We start from the raw sequence: 17,466 nt of genomic DNA, 5'->3' as shown, positions 1-17,466 counted from the left end.
TCCTTATTCTGTTACAATTTCATAGTGACTAATTCCGATGAGGACATCGTCGGCCCTCTGTGGGAATTCCCACAGATGGGTCAATATTGTGAGCACACCGCTTGTGTGTTTAAACATTGGTGGAGCTAAAATGATAACAGCACCCAAAACTGATGACTAATACAAAGAAAAAATAAATAAATACTTGTTTACATGAGTCAGCGAGATATCTTTCCTCGACTTTCACATTTAAGAGATATTCCTTGCAACCTGGCTTGTACTGTTGTCCATGACCTCAAATAACCCCCCAGGATCATGATACAAAGTCTAGAAGAGTTAACAAAATTTAAAAAAAAAATCGAATTTTTTGTTTGTTTAATTTGAATTTACTACAATTTCCGTGATTATTCCGCACAGGAGAAATTCAGCTATTACAGCAGTCTCCTAAAACATAAAATAAATGTGCTCAGATAATCAATAGATATAAAATAGCACTTTTTAAAGTACTTCAGCATCAATTTTGACTATTTTTATTTTCCAGCATCAACATATAAATTGCATATTTTACAGCAAAGAATTATTTTACTGTGTACAGTACAGTAAAATCATGGAAACTAGCATCAACCACAGTCCCACATGCGGCACTTCCCAATTTTGACCTGTAGAGGGAACCATTGTACAATTTGAATTATCACCTGCCAAAACACAGTAGAAGAAAAAAATTCTCCGTCGTGCAGTAAAACCATGTGGAGTTTTATTTATTTCGCACAAATAAACGCTATTTGACTACATTTGAAATTTCACGTGAATGAACGTGTTATTCGAAGAGCTCGCATCTAAGAGCAGGTAGGATCTAGTTTCTTTCTACAGTTGAAAAAAAAACCCGCTAATTTTTGCCACTTACCGGAAAAGATGCCTTCATAAGAACATGAACGACACTGCATGAAGTATTATGTCACGAATATATTAAATATAAGGATGTTCACAATGTCTCGGGAACTTTCCCCAGCGTTTACTACAATAAATAACTGTGTCACTTTGAACACCGTCATCTATTTGCTTATTTGTCTCTGTCAAAGCTCACGCAAAGGTAGAACAAAGTGTCTTACTGACAAAGAAAATGGACGACCTGGAAAATGAGCTTCAACCCCCGGTGGAGTTTAATGAGCCCAATGATTCATTAGACGACACAGTTACCCCTCAAAAGAAAAGGTCAAGGCTTCCACTGGCTGAACCATTCTTCGTAGGTGAGTAGAACAATCACTTCCCATCTACATGAGCCTCATCTGCACTTTTTAATTAAAGCATATTCAGTCCAGGAAGTTAAAAATAAAAATTACACCCCTGAGAAGTTGAATATTGGTCAGTTTGGATGGATGCAGTCATCTTATTTCTATTTTAAAACCATCTAGATGTCTGAGAAACTTACTTTCAATGTAATTATGTGCTTTTTATCTACTTTGAGTGGTAAGGATTTGCAATAAAATTATTCTCCGCTTGGAATTTCAGCCACGCCAAAGGAAACGGGCTTCCACCGGACAGCGAGGCTTTGCCTCGAGAGGATCAGAGAGGCCATGCTGCATCACAGATGGCAGGAGGCTGCAGAATACATGGCGTGTTATCCCCAAATGTTACAGGACACAAGTGTTGTTAGCCTGGGATTGGATTATAAAGAGGTACAGTTCGGCTTTTAAAAAACAATTTGGGACAAGAAAGAGCGACTGACCTGATGAAGGGGGAAAAAAACCCATTTGTTTTTCAGATGATTCGGAGAATCAGCATTGAAATCCTCCATCACCACCCCAAGTCAAGCATGGAGGACTATAACATTATCTATGAGCGAATGAAACATTCAGGAGTAAAACAATACTTGATGGTACATTAACATCACGTGAAACCCTCTTCCGAGACTTTGTACAGTACAAAAATTGCTTTACATCTTCGCATTTCTAGATATGTCTGGAACATTCCTTCCATCTGCTGCTCCACGGCCAGTTCGAGAATGCAAAGCGTCACCTCTCGGCGGCTCAGAGCTGGAGGTACGGCAAAGAGTCGGCACGTCAGCAACAGAAGGCCAAACTGATCCAGGCCTACAGGAGCTTGCTGGACTACATTATCTGGTGCGACAAGAAAAATGCATCCAGGAACAGCAGTAAGGCAATACTGATCACATGGATTATTTACAGTGAAGAAAATAATTATTTGAACACCCCGCTATATTGCAAGTTCTCCCACTTAGAAATCATGGAGGGGTCTGAAATTTTCATCGGAGGTGCATATCCACTGTGAGAGAGATCATCTAAAAACAAAAATCCAGAAATCACAATCTATGACGATTTATTTGTGTGATACAGCTGCAAATAAGTATTTGAACACCTGTTGATATTTGGTACAGTAGCCTTTGTTTGCAATTACAGAGGTCAAACGTTTCCTGTAGTTGTTCACTAGGATTGCACACACTGCAGGAGGGATTTTGGTCCACTCTTCCACACAAATCTTCTGTAGATAAGACAGGTTTCTGGGCTGTCGCAGAGAAACATGGAGTTTCAGCTCCCTCCAAAGATTTTCTATTGGGTTTAGGTGTGGAGACTGGCTAGGCCACCCCAGAACCTTGATATGCTTCTTCCGGAGCCACTGGTTTTCCTGGCTGGGTGCTTCGGGTCATTGTCATGTTGAAAGACCCAGCCACGACCCATCTTCAATGCTCTGATGGAGGGAAAGAGGTTGTTCCCAAAAAGCTCATAATACATGGCCGCGGTCATCCTCTCCTTAATACAGTGCGGTCGTCCTGTCCCTTGTGCAGAAAAACACCCCCAAAGCGTGACGCTAGCACCCCCATGCTTCACAGTAGGGACGGTGTTCTTGGGATGGAACTCATCATTCGTCTTCCTCCAAACACGGTTAGTGGGATTGTGACCAAAAAGTTCAATTTTGGTCTCATCTGACCACAAAAATTTCTCCCATGACTCCTCTGTATCATCCAAATGGTCATTGGCAAACTTAAGACGGGCCTTGATATGCGCTGTGATCGTCATACAAGTAAATCATTAAAAAAATGATACATTGTGATGACTGGATATTTCTTTTTAGATGATCTCTCACACAGTGGACATGCACCTACGATGAAAATTTCAGACCGCTGCATCATTTCTAAGTGGGAGAACTTGCAATATATAGCAGGGTGTTCAAATACTTATTTTCTTCACTGTACTTGTTCAATTGCAATTTACCTCGATCCGTCGGTCGACTATTTTGTCATTTTTATTTAACATGTAATTATCATGTGTTTTCGATTTTCAAGCGTTTACAGACCCTGAAAGCAGCCAGGAAATGCACAACTACTTTAGACAGGCGGCAGTCAATCTAAAGGAAATTTTAAAACTTCCTGGCGTCTGGGATCCCTTCATATTGAGCTACGTTGAGGTAAACAAGCGCTGTCTACACTTCTGCAAGATTTATACACCCATTTGCAATTCTCAGCTGGGTTAGGCACTCCCATGACCCTCGTGTGGATAAGCGGCTTGGAAAATGAGGGGTAAAATATCTCCATCTTAATATTGTTCATGTGAACATTTTTTGGGACAGATGCTCGAATTCTACGATGCTAAGGAGAAGGCAAATAATGTCCTGAACAACTACGCGTATGACAGCTCGTTCCCCCCGAATCCAAACGCGCTTGTCTATTTGTACCAGTTCTTGCAGAGACACGGCGCATCAAAGAGGAAATTGATGAAAAATTTAAAGGTAAAGCCGCCGTTAACGTGCTGCGGTGTGATCGGAAGTTCTTGTGAATTATCTTACGAGGAAACTCAAAGCAACTCTAGGAAGATTATTATGTACGTAAACATTCCTTTTTTCCAAATCTACTTTAGGTCCTCTGTCATTTAGTTCCAAGCCACGAGTTGATGTTGGACTACAGTTCCTTTCTGCTTGAATCAGGTATTTTGACATAAAAAAAAAAACATACTCACACCGCCCTCTGGCAAACAAATAATACATTCCCACCCCCCTATAGCTGATGTCTATTATCATTCTATAAAGGCCCAATGTCATGCCTATAAACATTCTAAAATAGATATTGTCATGAAAAATACATATAACATTATTTAGGACAATGTCTATACAAAAAAATATATCTGTGGAAAGTTGCGGAAGTCTCACTCGACATCCCAGTGGTAGCCATATTGCCTGCGACGTCATCAGCAGACGTCAGACTGGGACATTCGCCATTGAAAACACGTAGTGGCACCTACTAAGGGAGACGAAAAACAGAGATTTTGGGATTTTTCCGACGCCCCTTCTGACACGGAAGCTCTTTTCGAAGAAGAGAACATCTTACAGTCGAGTGAAGTGACCGGGGCAATATTACCCTATCGTTTCAAACCATATTTAGATGATATGCGGATCACTTCTAACTAACAACACACTCCCCTGACAGTATGTAGCGTACTGAGCCGTGAGCGACAACAACGCCGCGGCCTGGGCGCGAGCGTTGTTGTCGCTCGCTGAAAAAAAGGATTACGTCATCCCCCCCAAACTAGAATTTTTTTTAATAGCTCTATACCAGGGGTGTCAAACTCATTTTTGTCATGGGCCACATTGTACTTGCGGTTTCCCTCAGAGGGCCCGTATAGCAGTGAAACCGTAAAAATCCTTAACTGCCTCATCATATTTACACATGAAATTAATTAACTAGTTTTGGAATCAGAAATCAAGGGTAATGAGTTTTTCCAACAGAAATGCTTGTAATATCGCAACGTTATCATTTATGACAGGACAATTTGAAATTTTGGTACATATTTGAACAAAAAAAAAATCATGGAAGTAGATACACATAATTTGCCTCCGTGGGCCACATAAAATCATGCGGCGGGCCAGATCTGGCCCCCGGGCCTTGAGTTTCACACATGTGCTTTATACACACTTACCTGTCATTTGGAACCCACGAAGCACTCGTCCTTTGCACCTGTGCAATCCATTTTTCACGACAAACTGGGTCTTTTGGAAAAGTGTGAAGAGTGAATCCATCCTCCCGAGTGTTCAAGCAATAGCCAGCAATACAACAAGCCGGCATTTTGGCTAACACGAAGGAATAACAAGCTACCTTCCAGCAGGTAAAACTAGGAGAAACAGAAGAGACCGCTTGAGTGCGCTACTGCCCAGTACGTCACTTCCTGCTGCTTCTCGAAAACAAATCCCTGGAAAGGATTTTCATGGCGGGAGTTACAAAAAGCCATATCGGTCAAAATCATATTTCGTGGTGAAAAAACAGATGGGTCTATACCGGCTGATGTTTTTTTCATTAATAACATACTAGAAATCATGCATTTCGTGACAGTAGACCTTTAAGAATTTGGTACTGCATCAGCTTGTTTGATTGTTACCAAAAAAATAAAGCAGATAAAAGTATCAGGTTCAATATGATATCCCTTCTTGCTTTTTCAGAGGAAACGAGAGACCTCCAAAAGGGTCTTGCAGTTGTCCTTGATATGCTGGACTACGCCTGCTGGAGGACAAATTTGGACGTGTGGAAACGTTTAAAAGACATTATTGACAAATTACAGTTAAGGTGTGTTACTGCTCCAAAGACATTGACTTTCATCTAATCCCATAAGTGTTGTATGAATGTGGGTTTTAACTGTCATCTCCGATGCGTGTGTCCAAACAGTGAGGACTGGAAGGATGTTGTTGCCGAGAAGATGGCAGCGAGAAAAGAGTGGTGGGCTGCGCTGCACTTCACAAGGTTCCTTGCGACCGAGGATGCCCTGCAAAGACCGCAGCTGATGAAGGTGAAAGCGCCACTCAGCAAAATCCTCTGTCCGGGTAAGATAACGCCATAGTGTTTATATTTACATCGATTTCAATCCGTTCTAAATCAAATGATTTTTCTTGGTTCTTGTGACCCGATAAGCACCGGCTTTGCTATTTTCAATTCAAATTGGACATCGTTGAATGTTGTCGGAAATAGTCATTGCGAAATCACTGCACGTCAGTGGTGCGTCTCCTGGTGACTTGATTTATTATTCATTTTACTCTCAGTGGAGGACAAGAATCGGATGGTTCATTAAATATAGATTGAAACGTTTCCACAAAGCAGTCACAATGCAACTGTATTAACGGTTTATCCAGTCCCAAAATGAACTTTGAAAGGAGCTACACTTGGAACTGCATTCTTTTGTTCATATTATCAAAGTCCTGTTTATGGCCCAAACTTAATGCCCTTGGGATATGAAAACAGTATCGTAAGTAAACAAAAAAAAACCGTTTGTATTAAAAAGGCAAAAGTTTTTCCAACAAACAATTACTAAAGCTGCAAAGGCCTTGTTTATATACTGTAATTTCCGGCATATAAACCGCAATTTTTTTCCACACGCTTTCAACACTGCGGTGATGTAGCTAATTTGTGCATTTTTTTCTAACGGCCGGAAGGGGGCACTGGAGCGGAAAAGGTAAGAGTGAGACCAGTGGAATATATGTGCCGAGGAAGGGAGTTTTACCGCTCCGGCCCTGTTAGCCCAGCGCTAGCATGTTACTGCCGTGTCTTCGTGATTTTTACCAGTATGTCTTTTTTTTTTTTTTTAACCCGCCATATTAGTGCAGCGTCGCTAGCATTAGCATTAGCGGTAGCATGGCGGCGCTAGCGGTAGCACGGCGGCGCTAGCGTTAAACTCTCTGTGTACCATCTTTCTTTGTAAATATCTAGTGTTTCAATGTCGGTTTCAATGTGGGCACTTGCGGCTTTTTCACGGCTGCGGGCTATGTATGTACCAAATGGGATTTCCTTTACAAATGTACCGGGTGAGGATTATAACCAGGTGCATTCTGTGGGCTGGGAATTACTGTAAATATTTCAGAATAGGATGCAACAAATTTTCTACTATGTTGTACAGCTCATTATTGATTTTGTACTTCTAGAAATAACACTCACATACTCTGCTGGACAAATAATCGGCGGTGAGAAGAGCTGAAGACGGGAAATAACGTGTTTAAACAATTAATTTGGTGACGATCGTGAGCGCCACAGAGATTATTTTGGAGCAAGACAAGGTAGTACCCTCTTTTTCCACCGAGAGGTGCGCTTGCACTGTATTTTGCTCGAATAGTTTGTTGGGCTGACCACCTTTTCTGGACGGAAAGCAAATTCAGCTCTGAGCCAGCCCTCATGGGTATTTTATGGTTTATGCTTTTTGTAACATTTTGTTAGAAGTATTCCCGTGTCCTCAGCTGACTTTTGCCGCACCACTGGTGCTCCGAGTCTGCGTGTACGCACACAACGCACGCATGCTCTGTTCGCTCCGTTGTCATGAGAGATTACTCAACCGGTGCAGACCTCACAACAACCCAGCGGACTTTAATTGTGACTAGCATGACAGATTGTTGACGGCTCCATGTGTGTTGTAACAAAAGCGGTCATAAACGACTTCAAATGAAAGATTTGAAATTGTGGTTAATTCAACCTTTATGTGCTACCCCTTGGGGCAATTTTTTCAAAACTTTGATTTGAACTATCATAATCATGCAGATGACACGCGGTTATATTTAGCGGTGTCTCCAGATGACTACAGTTCAATCGAGGTGTTGTGTCACTGTCTAAAGCAGATAAATGACTGGATGAGCTAAAATTTCTTTCAACTAAACCACAACAAAACGGAGACGATTGTTGTCAATAAACAAAAGAGAATTGCTGTTAGTAAATACCAATACCAAAGACCAAGTCCAAAACCTTGGTGTTCTGAGTCAAATCAATCACAAAAACTGCCTCTTACCATCTGAAGAACATAGCTAAATTGAAAGCTTGTATCTGGTCAAGTCGACCAGAAAGAGCTCATCCATGTTTTTATCTCAATTAGACTTGACTATTGTAATGGTCTTCTTACTGGACTCCCCAAAAAGAGCATCAACCAGCTGCAGCTCAGCCGTTTTTTTTTTTTTTTAAGTTGTTTGTCATTGCATGGCAACATCACTCATGGTTTTCCCAAAATGATGTTTTCTCCTCTGGAACCGTTGCACCAAACCGTGAAATAAAAGATTGCTTGGAGCAGCGTGCCAATTTAATAAATGCGAGTGTTTTGTAATGATTCTGCTCCCTTGATTCGGCTTGCCACAATGTTGGCTATGCTGTGTGTGTGAGCGTGCGTGCGTGTGTGTTGCTTTGCAGTCATTACATAAACCAAAAGCCCAGAGCACTTGCCTGACCATAGAAGCAGCTGCCGAAGAGATCCGAGAATACAAGTCGCATGTCATTTAAAAACTTAGAACCCCAAACATTAACCGCTCGCGATTGTCTCATGCTTCATATTTTTAAACACATTTGTTTCTGTTATTAACGCCACATCTGTGGATTACACAAATATGACATTGTCACTGTAATGTCACAGATGCACCTTAAGGTTTCGTTTAGGCCGTTACATAACCAAACTCGGCTTCCCCACGGAGTCCCGTTCGCATTCAGAACTTGAAATAATTACGAAGGCGGTTAGCAGTATGTTTTGACAGCGCGTTTTATTAAAAATTATGCAAAAACAACATACTCTAGTAACTCGCGGCGAGTCAGCCAAGATTCATTGTGTCGTTTTTGGAATAAATGATCATAATCCCGAGTTAGATGAGCAAATTAATTGATTGTTCATGTTTTGAAGCAATTGAGGCAAATGAGTGCACTTCTTAGCTGCAACCTACAGGGGTGCTGTTGATTCAGTCGGAACTATTTTGCAGTCCAAAGAAGAATCAGCATCAGTTGCAGCATCTGATCTTAAAAAAAAAAAAAAAAAAGACTGGATAGCGCATCCATATCTAGCAGTGTGTCGATTGGTTGAAGTCAGTTGGCCGCCATCTTGGTACTCCCAAAACATGTGGAGGACATGGTTTACAGGTTGGATTATGGCGGGGTTTTTCTCAAAGTTTGGCATGTAGAATTAAAACTGGTTGTGTGAGCTTGATATTTTTTCAGGTCTGGTAACATGAAGGATTTTTAATTCGGCTTGGTAAGCCAAAAAAGGCTAATTGCAAGGGAAAGACATAGAACACCGTGACTACCAAGAAACCTTGCACATTACCTCGGGGCCGAGTTCCGTGACATATTAACTCTTCCCAAAATACGCTATGAAGTGCGATCATCATGACAAAGCAAAAAAACGAAGCATTTTTTCTCGTAAAAACATTCAATTTTAAGTCAATCATTTAGATATATTTTTGGGAAAATACATGCTAAATGCGTTGTTCATTTATTGTCTCTGCGACGTCCTATTTCAGACAGAAAATCTAAACTTTTTTCCTTGCATTTGAAAAATTCACTTTGCAGAGTTCTGGTTTATGAAATTCATCAAAAATGTACCAGAAAATGTGTTTTCTTGCTTAATATTTACATTGCTTTTTCGCGAAAAACCGTCGGCCTCTAAAAGTGAAGCAGAGAGTGACTAGTGAACAACAATAATCGTGAACAAAACTTTAATTGAATTAAGCTCATCAGAAAATTAAAGCAAAAAACCATTACAAACAAACTTTAACAGTGTCAAAGTAAATCTTTGTAATTTATCTGTGGAATATTTTCTCACAGCTACGAAACTGACGATTAACGCACAGGTCGGCATGCTTGTTTTGGGAGTATCAAGATGGTGGATGGCGACTTCGGCTTTGGCGGCCAATGAGCTATCCAATATTTTTTATTTTTTTTTTAGATCAGTGGTTGTAAGTCAAACAATTGAATAAATTGTGGTTTCTTTCGAGTACATCAGATTTGTCTTCCATTGAACAGGCCCAAATGTCACATGAAGTCTAAATTTGTGAGTTGATTGAGATTACAGCATCATTTTTATAGTATTAATATTCCCAGGATTTTTTTGTTTAGTTGTGTGCTGTGAAATACTTCTATTGTGAAATGCGTGGGTTAGCTTAGTAAAACTATAGAAAGATTTTCCCTTATTTTGGGTGTGTGTTTACGGTATCCTATTAAATAATTTTTCACGTAACTGTTCATTTTTCTTATGGTTTTAGCCTAATACAAATCCATAATCTTCAGCAAATTGCCATCCAATCCCAATATTAACCCGACAGTATTACAATCAACTAATTATTGTCAACAAAGAAGCAATGTTGTTTAGGATAACTTATGCAATATTAGAGCATTAGTGGAAAAACAACACGGTGACAACATATAAACAAAAGCAAACAATTCAGCCATTTCAAGGGCGTCTGCCTTAACCATAAAGGAAGTTCACCGCCGTGTTATTATATGCACATCTGTGAAAAGCCCCCCTTAGCTGCCGAATCCCGTGACTTGCACGCACTTTCTAAATCACGGGTGTCAAACTCATTTCTCTCGCGGGCCGCATCGTCGTTGGAGTTTCCCTCAGGGGGCCGTTTTGACTGGGAAACAATAAACAATTTTGACTCGTCTCATCGTGTTTGTGTCATCAATTTATGAACCAGAATCCGAATCAGAAATCAAGGGTAACGTGTTTTTCAACTATTTATGTTTGGTATCGCAAAAGTGCTTTTAATAGGTCAACTTGATCATGTATGATATAAGACAACTTGAAATTTTGATACAGATTTTTACAAGAATCACGGAAATGGAAACTCGAGATTTGGCGTTGCGGGCCACATAAAATCTTGTGGCGGGCCAGATCTGCCCCCCCCCCCCTCGGGCCTCGAGTTTGACACCTCTGTTCTAAATCTTTCTCAAAGTTAGTACAGGGAGTCCTCGTTTTACGACAGATCCGTTCCTACAGTAGCGACTTAACTCGAATTTCGACTTCAGTTGGATTCCACAATTAGAGTCAGAATTTACATCAAAATACTTTGTATAAAAAAACAAATAAATTGAAATAAACAAGATGGTGTACTTGGCATTACTGCTGAGAGGTGAATGGAGAAGAAGAAGAAGAAGGGGAACCTGGTCCTCAAACCTCTCCATCTCGACAAGTATCAAAGAACCTTGTTTTGTGATCATTGTATCCGACAGAGGAACAGAACCCTTCGTCACTTGCGCTAAAGTTCGGGCTTTGTCTTAAATAAATGTCACCACAGTCGACCGACTGAAGCCTTGGTGGTGTTGGTGTCTCTCCTTTCTCCGATCTTTTTATGATCTTGAGCTTCATTTCCATGGTGATGGATTTTCTTTTGGCTGCAGAAGAATTGCTAAAAGACACAGATTTCTTCTTTGGGGCGATAATGTCGAAAAAGGAGAGCGAAAAATGCGAAGATACTCCCGGCGCGTAAACACGGACAAGCATCAGCCAGACAAAATGGCGGATGGGGGAGGTGTTGTAAAGTGGAAACGTCTTAGGTCGAGACCGTCTTAACCCGAGGACAAACGCTCTACACCAAACTCAAGGCCCGGGGGCTAGATCTGGCCCACCACATGATTTAATGTGGCCCGCGAAGCGAAATCTAGAGTGTCAATTTCCACGATTCTTGTAAAAATATGTACCAAAATTTGAAATGGTCATATATATCATAAATGATAAAGTTGAGATATTACAAGCGTTTTTGTGTTACCAAATGTGAATAGTTGACAAATACAAAACCCTTGATTTCTGATTCCAAAACTAGTTCATAAATTGATGATGTAAATATGATGAGATGATTGAATATTTTTGTTCAATAGTCGTAACGGCCCTCTGAGGGAAACCGGAACAAAAATGTGGCCCGTGAGAAAAATGAGTTTGACACCCCTGCTCTACACACACATTTATTATTGGTCGTTCATGACATTTGGTAACCACGTTTAATTTTTTTTACATTATTCCACATTTTATTTGTTTGACACTAAATTGTAACTGTTTTTGGAGCGTTTGAGTTTGGAGGTTCCACTGTAGGCTTTTCTTTTATATTTAACTGTCGGAGGAGGTTTCAAGGTTACTGTGATGAGGGGGAAAAAAATGTGAAAAGGAAAATTTTGAATTCATTTCTAGGCCTAGAAAGGCATCGTTTTTTGTTGTTTTTTTTTGCTGTGCAAGTTTGAAATTAATTGAATTTCACCTTCTTACATTTGCACCTCATCTCCCCGACACGGGGGAGGGAGAGCAAGCAGCACTTTGCCCTCTGATTCTTGCTTGGCCGGGGGCTCGATGGATTTGTGACTTAAATCTAAACTTCTCGTTAACCGCACAACGGTTTCAAGTGCGGTACGTTCAGGGAGTGCAGGGTGTTAAAGGAGACGTGGGGGGGGGGGGGGGTGAAAACGTCTTAATACTGCCTTACAACTGGGGCTTAACATACTGATGTGCTTGGCGGTGGTGCGTGCTACAAAAGGAGAACCTTAAAGGAAAACATCAGCCCGCCGCCGGAATCTTCAAAACAGTGCAGGGGATCAAACTAGCAAACATAAGTCAAGCGAAAATCCATCAAAAGTCAGAATTAAGAGGAATCAGCGCTAAATGTTACACGATGGCCGTCTTGGACGGTTGACTCTTGGAAGCTCGCGACGCACTCGGTACTGGCAGATGCTAAGACGAAATTGCTTGAGGAGAGACGTGTCTTGTGGAACTTCGGGGAGGAGGAGAGGGAAAAAAAAAAAGATTCCCAAAATATCCGCCCTCCCCCCGACCGTGAAGTTGAAAGTTGACAACTGCAATAGCTTTGTTCTCCAAGTGCAAAAAATAGCTTTCAATAATGTATTGGAGGAATAATAACTGAGCGGATTTTCTCGGGAAGCTCAGCTGCGGTGGGCTAGGATTAGATGTTTTTTTTTTTTTGTAGTATACTGGCTACAAGAAATAATTAATATGCTTCTATCACTTGCTGGAACGTTCCAGAATGCTCCCAAAATTATAGAATTCAGGATATGTTGAACCAGACCAGTGGAATGTATGTGCCGAGGAAGTGACTTTTACTGGTATGTTTTTTTTAACTGGTCCTGTTAGCGCTGCGCTAGCGTTAGCGCTGTGCTGGCGTGTTGCTGCTGTGTTACTGTCGTGTCTCAGTGGTCTTTTTTTTTTAACTGGCTCTGTTAGCGATAGCGTTAGCGCCATGCTAGTGTTAGTGCCACTCTCGTCTCAATGATTTAGGCATGTTTTTTTTTTATTTTGTTTTTTTTACCAGTATGTTGTTTTGTTTTTTTTTACCAGTCCTGTTCGTGCTACCGTGTTGTTGCTATATTAAGCTAAACTAATCTATGAAAACTTTGAAAACTCTTTCTGTGTACCGTCTTTCTTTGTAAATATCTCGTGTTTCAATGTGGCCACTTGCGGCTTTTACACAGGTGTGGCTTATGTAAATTCCGGTGCATGTTTTGATTAAAATTTAAGGTAGAGCTTTGGTTTTATTGTACTCCAGTTTTCTCTGCACCAAATTACACAGAAGCCACATGAACGTCACTCCGACAAATGCAGTTTTTGTCGGTGTTTAGAGGGTTTTTCCATTTCACTGAGAATATTTGTGACCCTTTTCTAATTGTGTGAGAGACGAACGCTTTAAACAAGTGTGTGTTAACACAAGTGCACATGTGCATGCTAGCTGAACTGTTCAGTCACAATGTACGTAATTTCAAATGTTGGAACCCATGTGAATGGGTAGTTGGTACAGAACTATATCCATCCTCTCGCTCATCGGAACTATCTATACACTAGACCACAGGTGTCAAACTCAAGGCCCGGGGGCCAAATCTGGCCCGCTGCATGACTTTATGTCAACTTATCAACTTCCATGATTTAAAAAAAAAAATCTGTACTAACGTTTCAAATCATCATATCATAAATGGTAAGATTGAAATATTGCAAGCAATATTCTGTGACCAAACGACAGCAGTAGTTCAAAAACCCATTACCCTCGATCTGTGATTACAGAACTCGCTCATAAATTTCATTTGTAAATATGATGAGGTGAAAGATTTTCATGGTTTCACATAACAGCCCTCCGGGGGAAACTCACCACAATTTGGCCCGCGACAAAAATGAGTTTGACACCCTCCCTGCACGAGACTATCAGTGAAAAGTTTGGGCACGTTTTCTCATTCAGTACGAGAGAGCGCGTCCGGCCTATAGGCCGCTAGTGTGTAAGTACTTACCAATGTCAATAAATAGTACCTGTGGCTAAAAAGCCCAGTGGATCTAGCGGTGAAGAAGATAAGTACTGAAGATTTGTAGTCAAAGCGCCGCACGGGATCAAACGCCGCAGTCCTGCGCCTTAGCGGAGCGACGATGAAATGCAAAGTGCGTCGTCCCGACAGTGCTCACCTAAGGCGTAGGGATGCCATTTATTGCATTCCAGGTCGTAACATTGTGAATGTACTACAAAATAGAGTACATGGAGGGGAAATGATTTTTTAAAAAATGGAAGACGGGAGCGGAACAGAATTCCAGGCTGATATGAATTATTAAGATTCCACTGGCCTCCGGCCTGGCCAAATACCTGTGGTTTAGATTCAAATTTGTTGTTGAATTTAATGTCAACATATTAGAATGACAAACAATTAAAAAAAGTAGCCATAACTACCTTGCTGCCTGTAATTTTATTTTTTATTTTCTTGATTTGTGTCTCACTTTCTCAACCATTTAAAACAAACATTTTTTTTTTTTTTTTTTGCATGAAGTATGTTTCCGTTCTGTAACCTTGGTACCATTCGGTACACCCATTGTCACGGCACCTTTTTTTCAACTTCTGGTTTTAGCGCACGCGTAACCCGAACCTTGCGGTCACAGTGGGAAATTGAACGGTTGGAAAATGTTACAAAGCCACATGTATTTTCTAGTTTGCGCGAGCGTGGGAGCGTGTTTCCACCTCTCTTTTTTTCCGCTCATCTTTTTTCCTGTAAAAGATCTACATTTGTCATAGATGAAGTGCTTCTTTGCTCTGTGACATTTAAGCGATCTACGATATATGACGGTTAAGTCTTACAATTGGAGCTGTTGCCATTCATTATTTCGCAATTCAATCATTGAATACATTTTTTTTTCATGTGTACTTTTAATCCTCGCAGGGAAAATCACTCCAGTATATTTTGACAGCTGTCAGTGATTTCATTCAGAGGATTAGAATTTAATAATATACTGTATGATGTAATTACTTGGTCAATGAATTGGATGTGAGCAATAAAGATGATATACACACAAACACACACAATATATGTGTATATATCCATCCATCCATCCATTTTCTTAGCCGCTTATCCTCACAATGGTCGCGGGGAGTTCTGGAGCCTATCCCAGCTGAACTGAACTGGTCGCCAGCCAATTGCAGGGCACATAGAAACAAACAACCGAACTCACAATCACACCTAGGGGCAATTTGGAGTGTCCAATTAATCTTGCGTGTTTTTTTGGGATGTGGGACGAAACCGGAGCGTCCGGAGAAAACCCAGGCAGACACGGGGAGAACACAGGCGGGTCCGGGATTGGACCCGGGACCTCAGAACTGTGAGGCCAAAGTTTTCAAACCAATAACATTTGGTTTTGTAGTAACACAATCATGACTAAGGGATGCTAGCAATGAAGCAGGCTAACGTTGGTTTGTTTACAATGCATGTTACATCTTGTGCAAATTCAGATTTTGTTGCTTTTAAAACTGAAGACTCTTTTACATTTTCGCTTCAAAAGGTTACAGAACCTAAACTATCTCACTTATCTAACGTAACACGACAAAATGAAATGGAACTTATTGCTGGATAATTGGCGGCCGCGGAGTTATTCGTCTGGATGAAAAACGAGGAATCGGCTCTAACTAAGGAGGCCGGCATGCAAATAAATAACCAAACATCTCCCGTTTTTAGAACAAAACTGATGTAAATTAGGGTTGATAGCAGCGCAACCAACAAGCCATCCATTGTGCCTTCCAGTGAATCTGTCTAATGGTCAGTTTTCATTGCCTGACCTCAATCAAAATGCTGGTCTTTTGTGCTGGCTTTGGTCTACGCCAGCTTTTAAATGCACTGTTTGTGTTTCTTTGTCCTGACGTGTAGCGAGCAGTGTGTTAGGTCAGATTAACAAATGTTAAGGCCGGTGGCGGGCTGAATGACTTGCATTAACCGGCGGACAATGGGTGCACGGGACAAAGGCCTTTCATGACCCGTCTGACAGCTTGTAGCGTTGATGTCATCCTCTGACTCAGGCCGCTGCCGCCGTCTCTGTCACACTGGACGCTCGGACGGATGACATCACCGAGTGACACACGTCGCTATCCTCTTCTGTCTTGTTTTGGTTTTCATTTTCGCTACTTTTCCAAGGCCGCTAATGACATCATTATCTTTCCTGTATTGTTGGCTTCGGTCTCAGAAAAGAACATTTGTTCACCGAGGAGATCCGGATAAAGGACACAAAGGAGAGGGTCATGTGATTTTTTTTTTCCTCTTCTTCTTAGGGACTTCAAAAGAACAGAAAGATGACGTTTATGATTGTCTTATTAAATATTAAATGAGAGAAAGGATGTACCCCAGAAGAATAAATACCTAAATGATTTGTGCAGTCACTGACAGTTTAATACACAAACAAAAGAAATCATCAATCCCATTAGTGAATATTTGATGTATTAGTGACAAAATTATTTGTCAAAGGACATTTCTCAAGGCAAAGTGAGCTTTTGTGTTCACTAATAATCAGGAAATTTATCAACTGAGCCTTTCTAATTAAAAGAAAGAAGAGACACTTTGTCGTTGATCTACTCGATTTTGACTGCTGTGTAAAGAAATTGAAAGTATGATTGAACAAAAAAAAAAACTGCATGCAATATTTCCCATGGTGCCGCTCTCATCCACTGCAACTACAACAGTTGTAACATTTGTGAAGCGACCTTATTAAATGCCCGCACAGTCTCCAGCGGCAGGCAGGGAAACTTTACTACTGCTCTTCTCTCCCCCGACTTGTTCTGGATGCATGACGAGTAAACTGTTTTTCGCGTGTGATTTCAGTGGACTGACATTCGAATGCAACGTTAATGGTCGGCAAACCCTCGACGGTGGCGCTGAATGGAAACGACAAGGATCGACCCAAGATGCGCACTTGAGAGAATGACGGACAATGATAGCAAGGCATCGACATGCTCACACACAACGTTTCCCCGCGTGATACCAAATCAAATTTGTGCTGGGTCACAGGAGTATGGAAATTACTTTTACCATGTATTTTATTTTAACGGTAAAAACAGTTTTAGGAGGACTGCAAGCTTAAACTACAAACGCTCACACTTAACTTGCCCCCAGCCCCTATCGTGGCTCGCTAAGCCACATGGCTTTTGTTTTGTTTGCGTCACTGCCGACATCCAACATCAGTTCTACAATATGTACAATTATTTCTGATTATCACATCCGCCTCATAATACTCAGGTTAAAGGTACAAATCCAGGCTCCGGCCTTCCTGAATGTTTTTGCATGTTCTCTCCGTGGACGTGTGGGTTTTCTCTGGGTACGCCAGGTTGTGGTGTGTGTGGGTTGGAGATAACGCGAAAATACATCTTGTAGCACGACGCCCAGAGGTTTGTCTAACCCTAACCCATTTAGAAGGTGATAATAAACGAAGGTACGTGGAAAAATGAGAGACACTTGGCACAGAGGAC

At 41.1% G+C, this 17,466-nt stretch overlaps 1 protein-coding gene across 4 annotated transcripts; it reads left to right on the top strand.

Moving 5' to 3' along the window:
• Window positions 1–668: 668 nt before the first annotated feature.
• Window positions 669–16,978, top strand: taf1a (TATA box binding protein (TBP)-associated factor, RNA polymerase I, A). 4 transcript variants are annotated; one of them, XM_061813001.1, is made up of 11 exons: window positions 669–825; window positions 1,059–1,226; window positions 1,489–1,655; window positions 1,742–1,855; window positions 1,933–2,131; window positions 3,281–3,402; window positions 3,565–3,723; window positions 3,852–3,918; window positions 5,425–5,548; window positions 5,648–5,802; window positions 16,823–16,978. In XM_061813001.1, the coding sequence occupies exons 2-11, from the start codon at window positions 1,100–1,102 to the stop codon at window positions 16,828–16,830; spliced, it is 1,242 nt and encodes a 413-aa protein (XP_061668985.1). In that variant the 5' UTR covers window positions 669–825; window positions 1,059–1,099; the 3' UTR covers window positions 16,831–16,978. The 4 variants fall into 4 exon arrangements, with proteins under 4 accessions (XP_061668985.1, XP_061668986.1, XP_061668984.1 ...); XM_061813002.1 differs by lacking the exon at window positions 16,823–16,978 and adding an exon at window positions 6,895–8,033 and having other exon boundaries at window positions 5,648–5,768; XM_061813000.1 differs by lacking the exon at window positions 16,823–16,978 and adding an exon at window positions 6,895–8,032 and having other exon boundaries at window positions 1,742–1,837.
• Window positions 16,979–17,466: the final 488 nt, after the last annotated feature.

The sequence above is a fragment of the Syngnathoides biaculeatus genome, chromosome 23, assembly GCF_019802595.1.
Source record: "Syngnathoides biaculeatus isolate LvHL_M chromosome 23, ASM1980259v1, whole genome shotgun sequence".
Classification (NCBI taxonomy): Eukaryota; Metazoa; Chordata; class Actinopteri; order Syngnathiformes; family Syngnathidae; genus Syngnathoides; species Syngnathoides biaculeatus.
Note: the sequence above shows the minus strand (reverse complement) of the source record. Positions and strands in the feature narration are given on the sequence as shown.

Excerpts from the sequence above, each read along its gene's own strand:
- taf1a (XM_061812999.1), top strand. The coding sequence starts at position 1,100 with ATGGACGACCTGGAAAATGAGCTTCAACCCCCGGTGGAGTTTAATGAG. Across the intron at positions 3,403-3,564 it reads TCATATTGAGCTACGTTGAG|ATGCTCGAATTCTACGATGC; the intron begins GTAAACAAGCGC and ends TTTTTGGGACAG. Across the intron at positions 5,549-5,647 it reads ATTGACAAATTACAGTTAAG|TGAGGACTGGAAGGATGTTG; the intron begins GTGTGTTACTGC and ends GTGTCCAAACAG.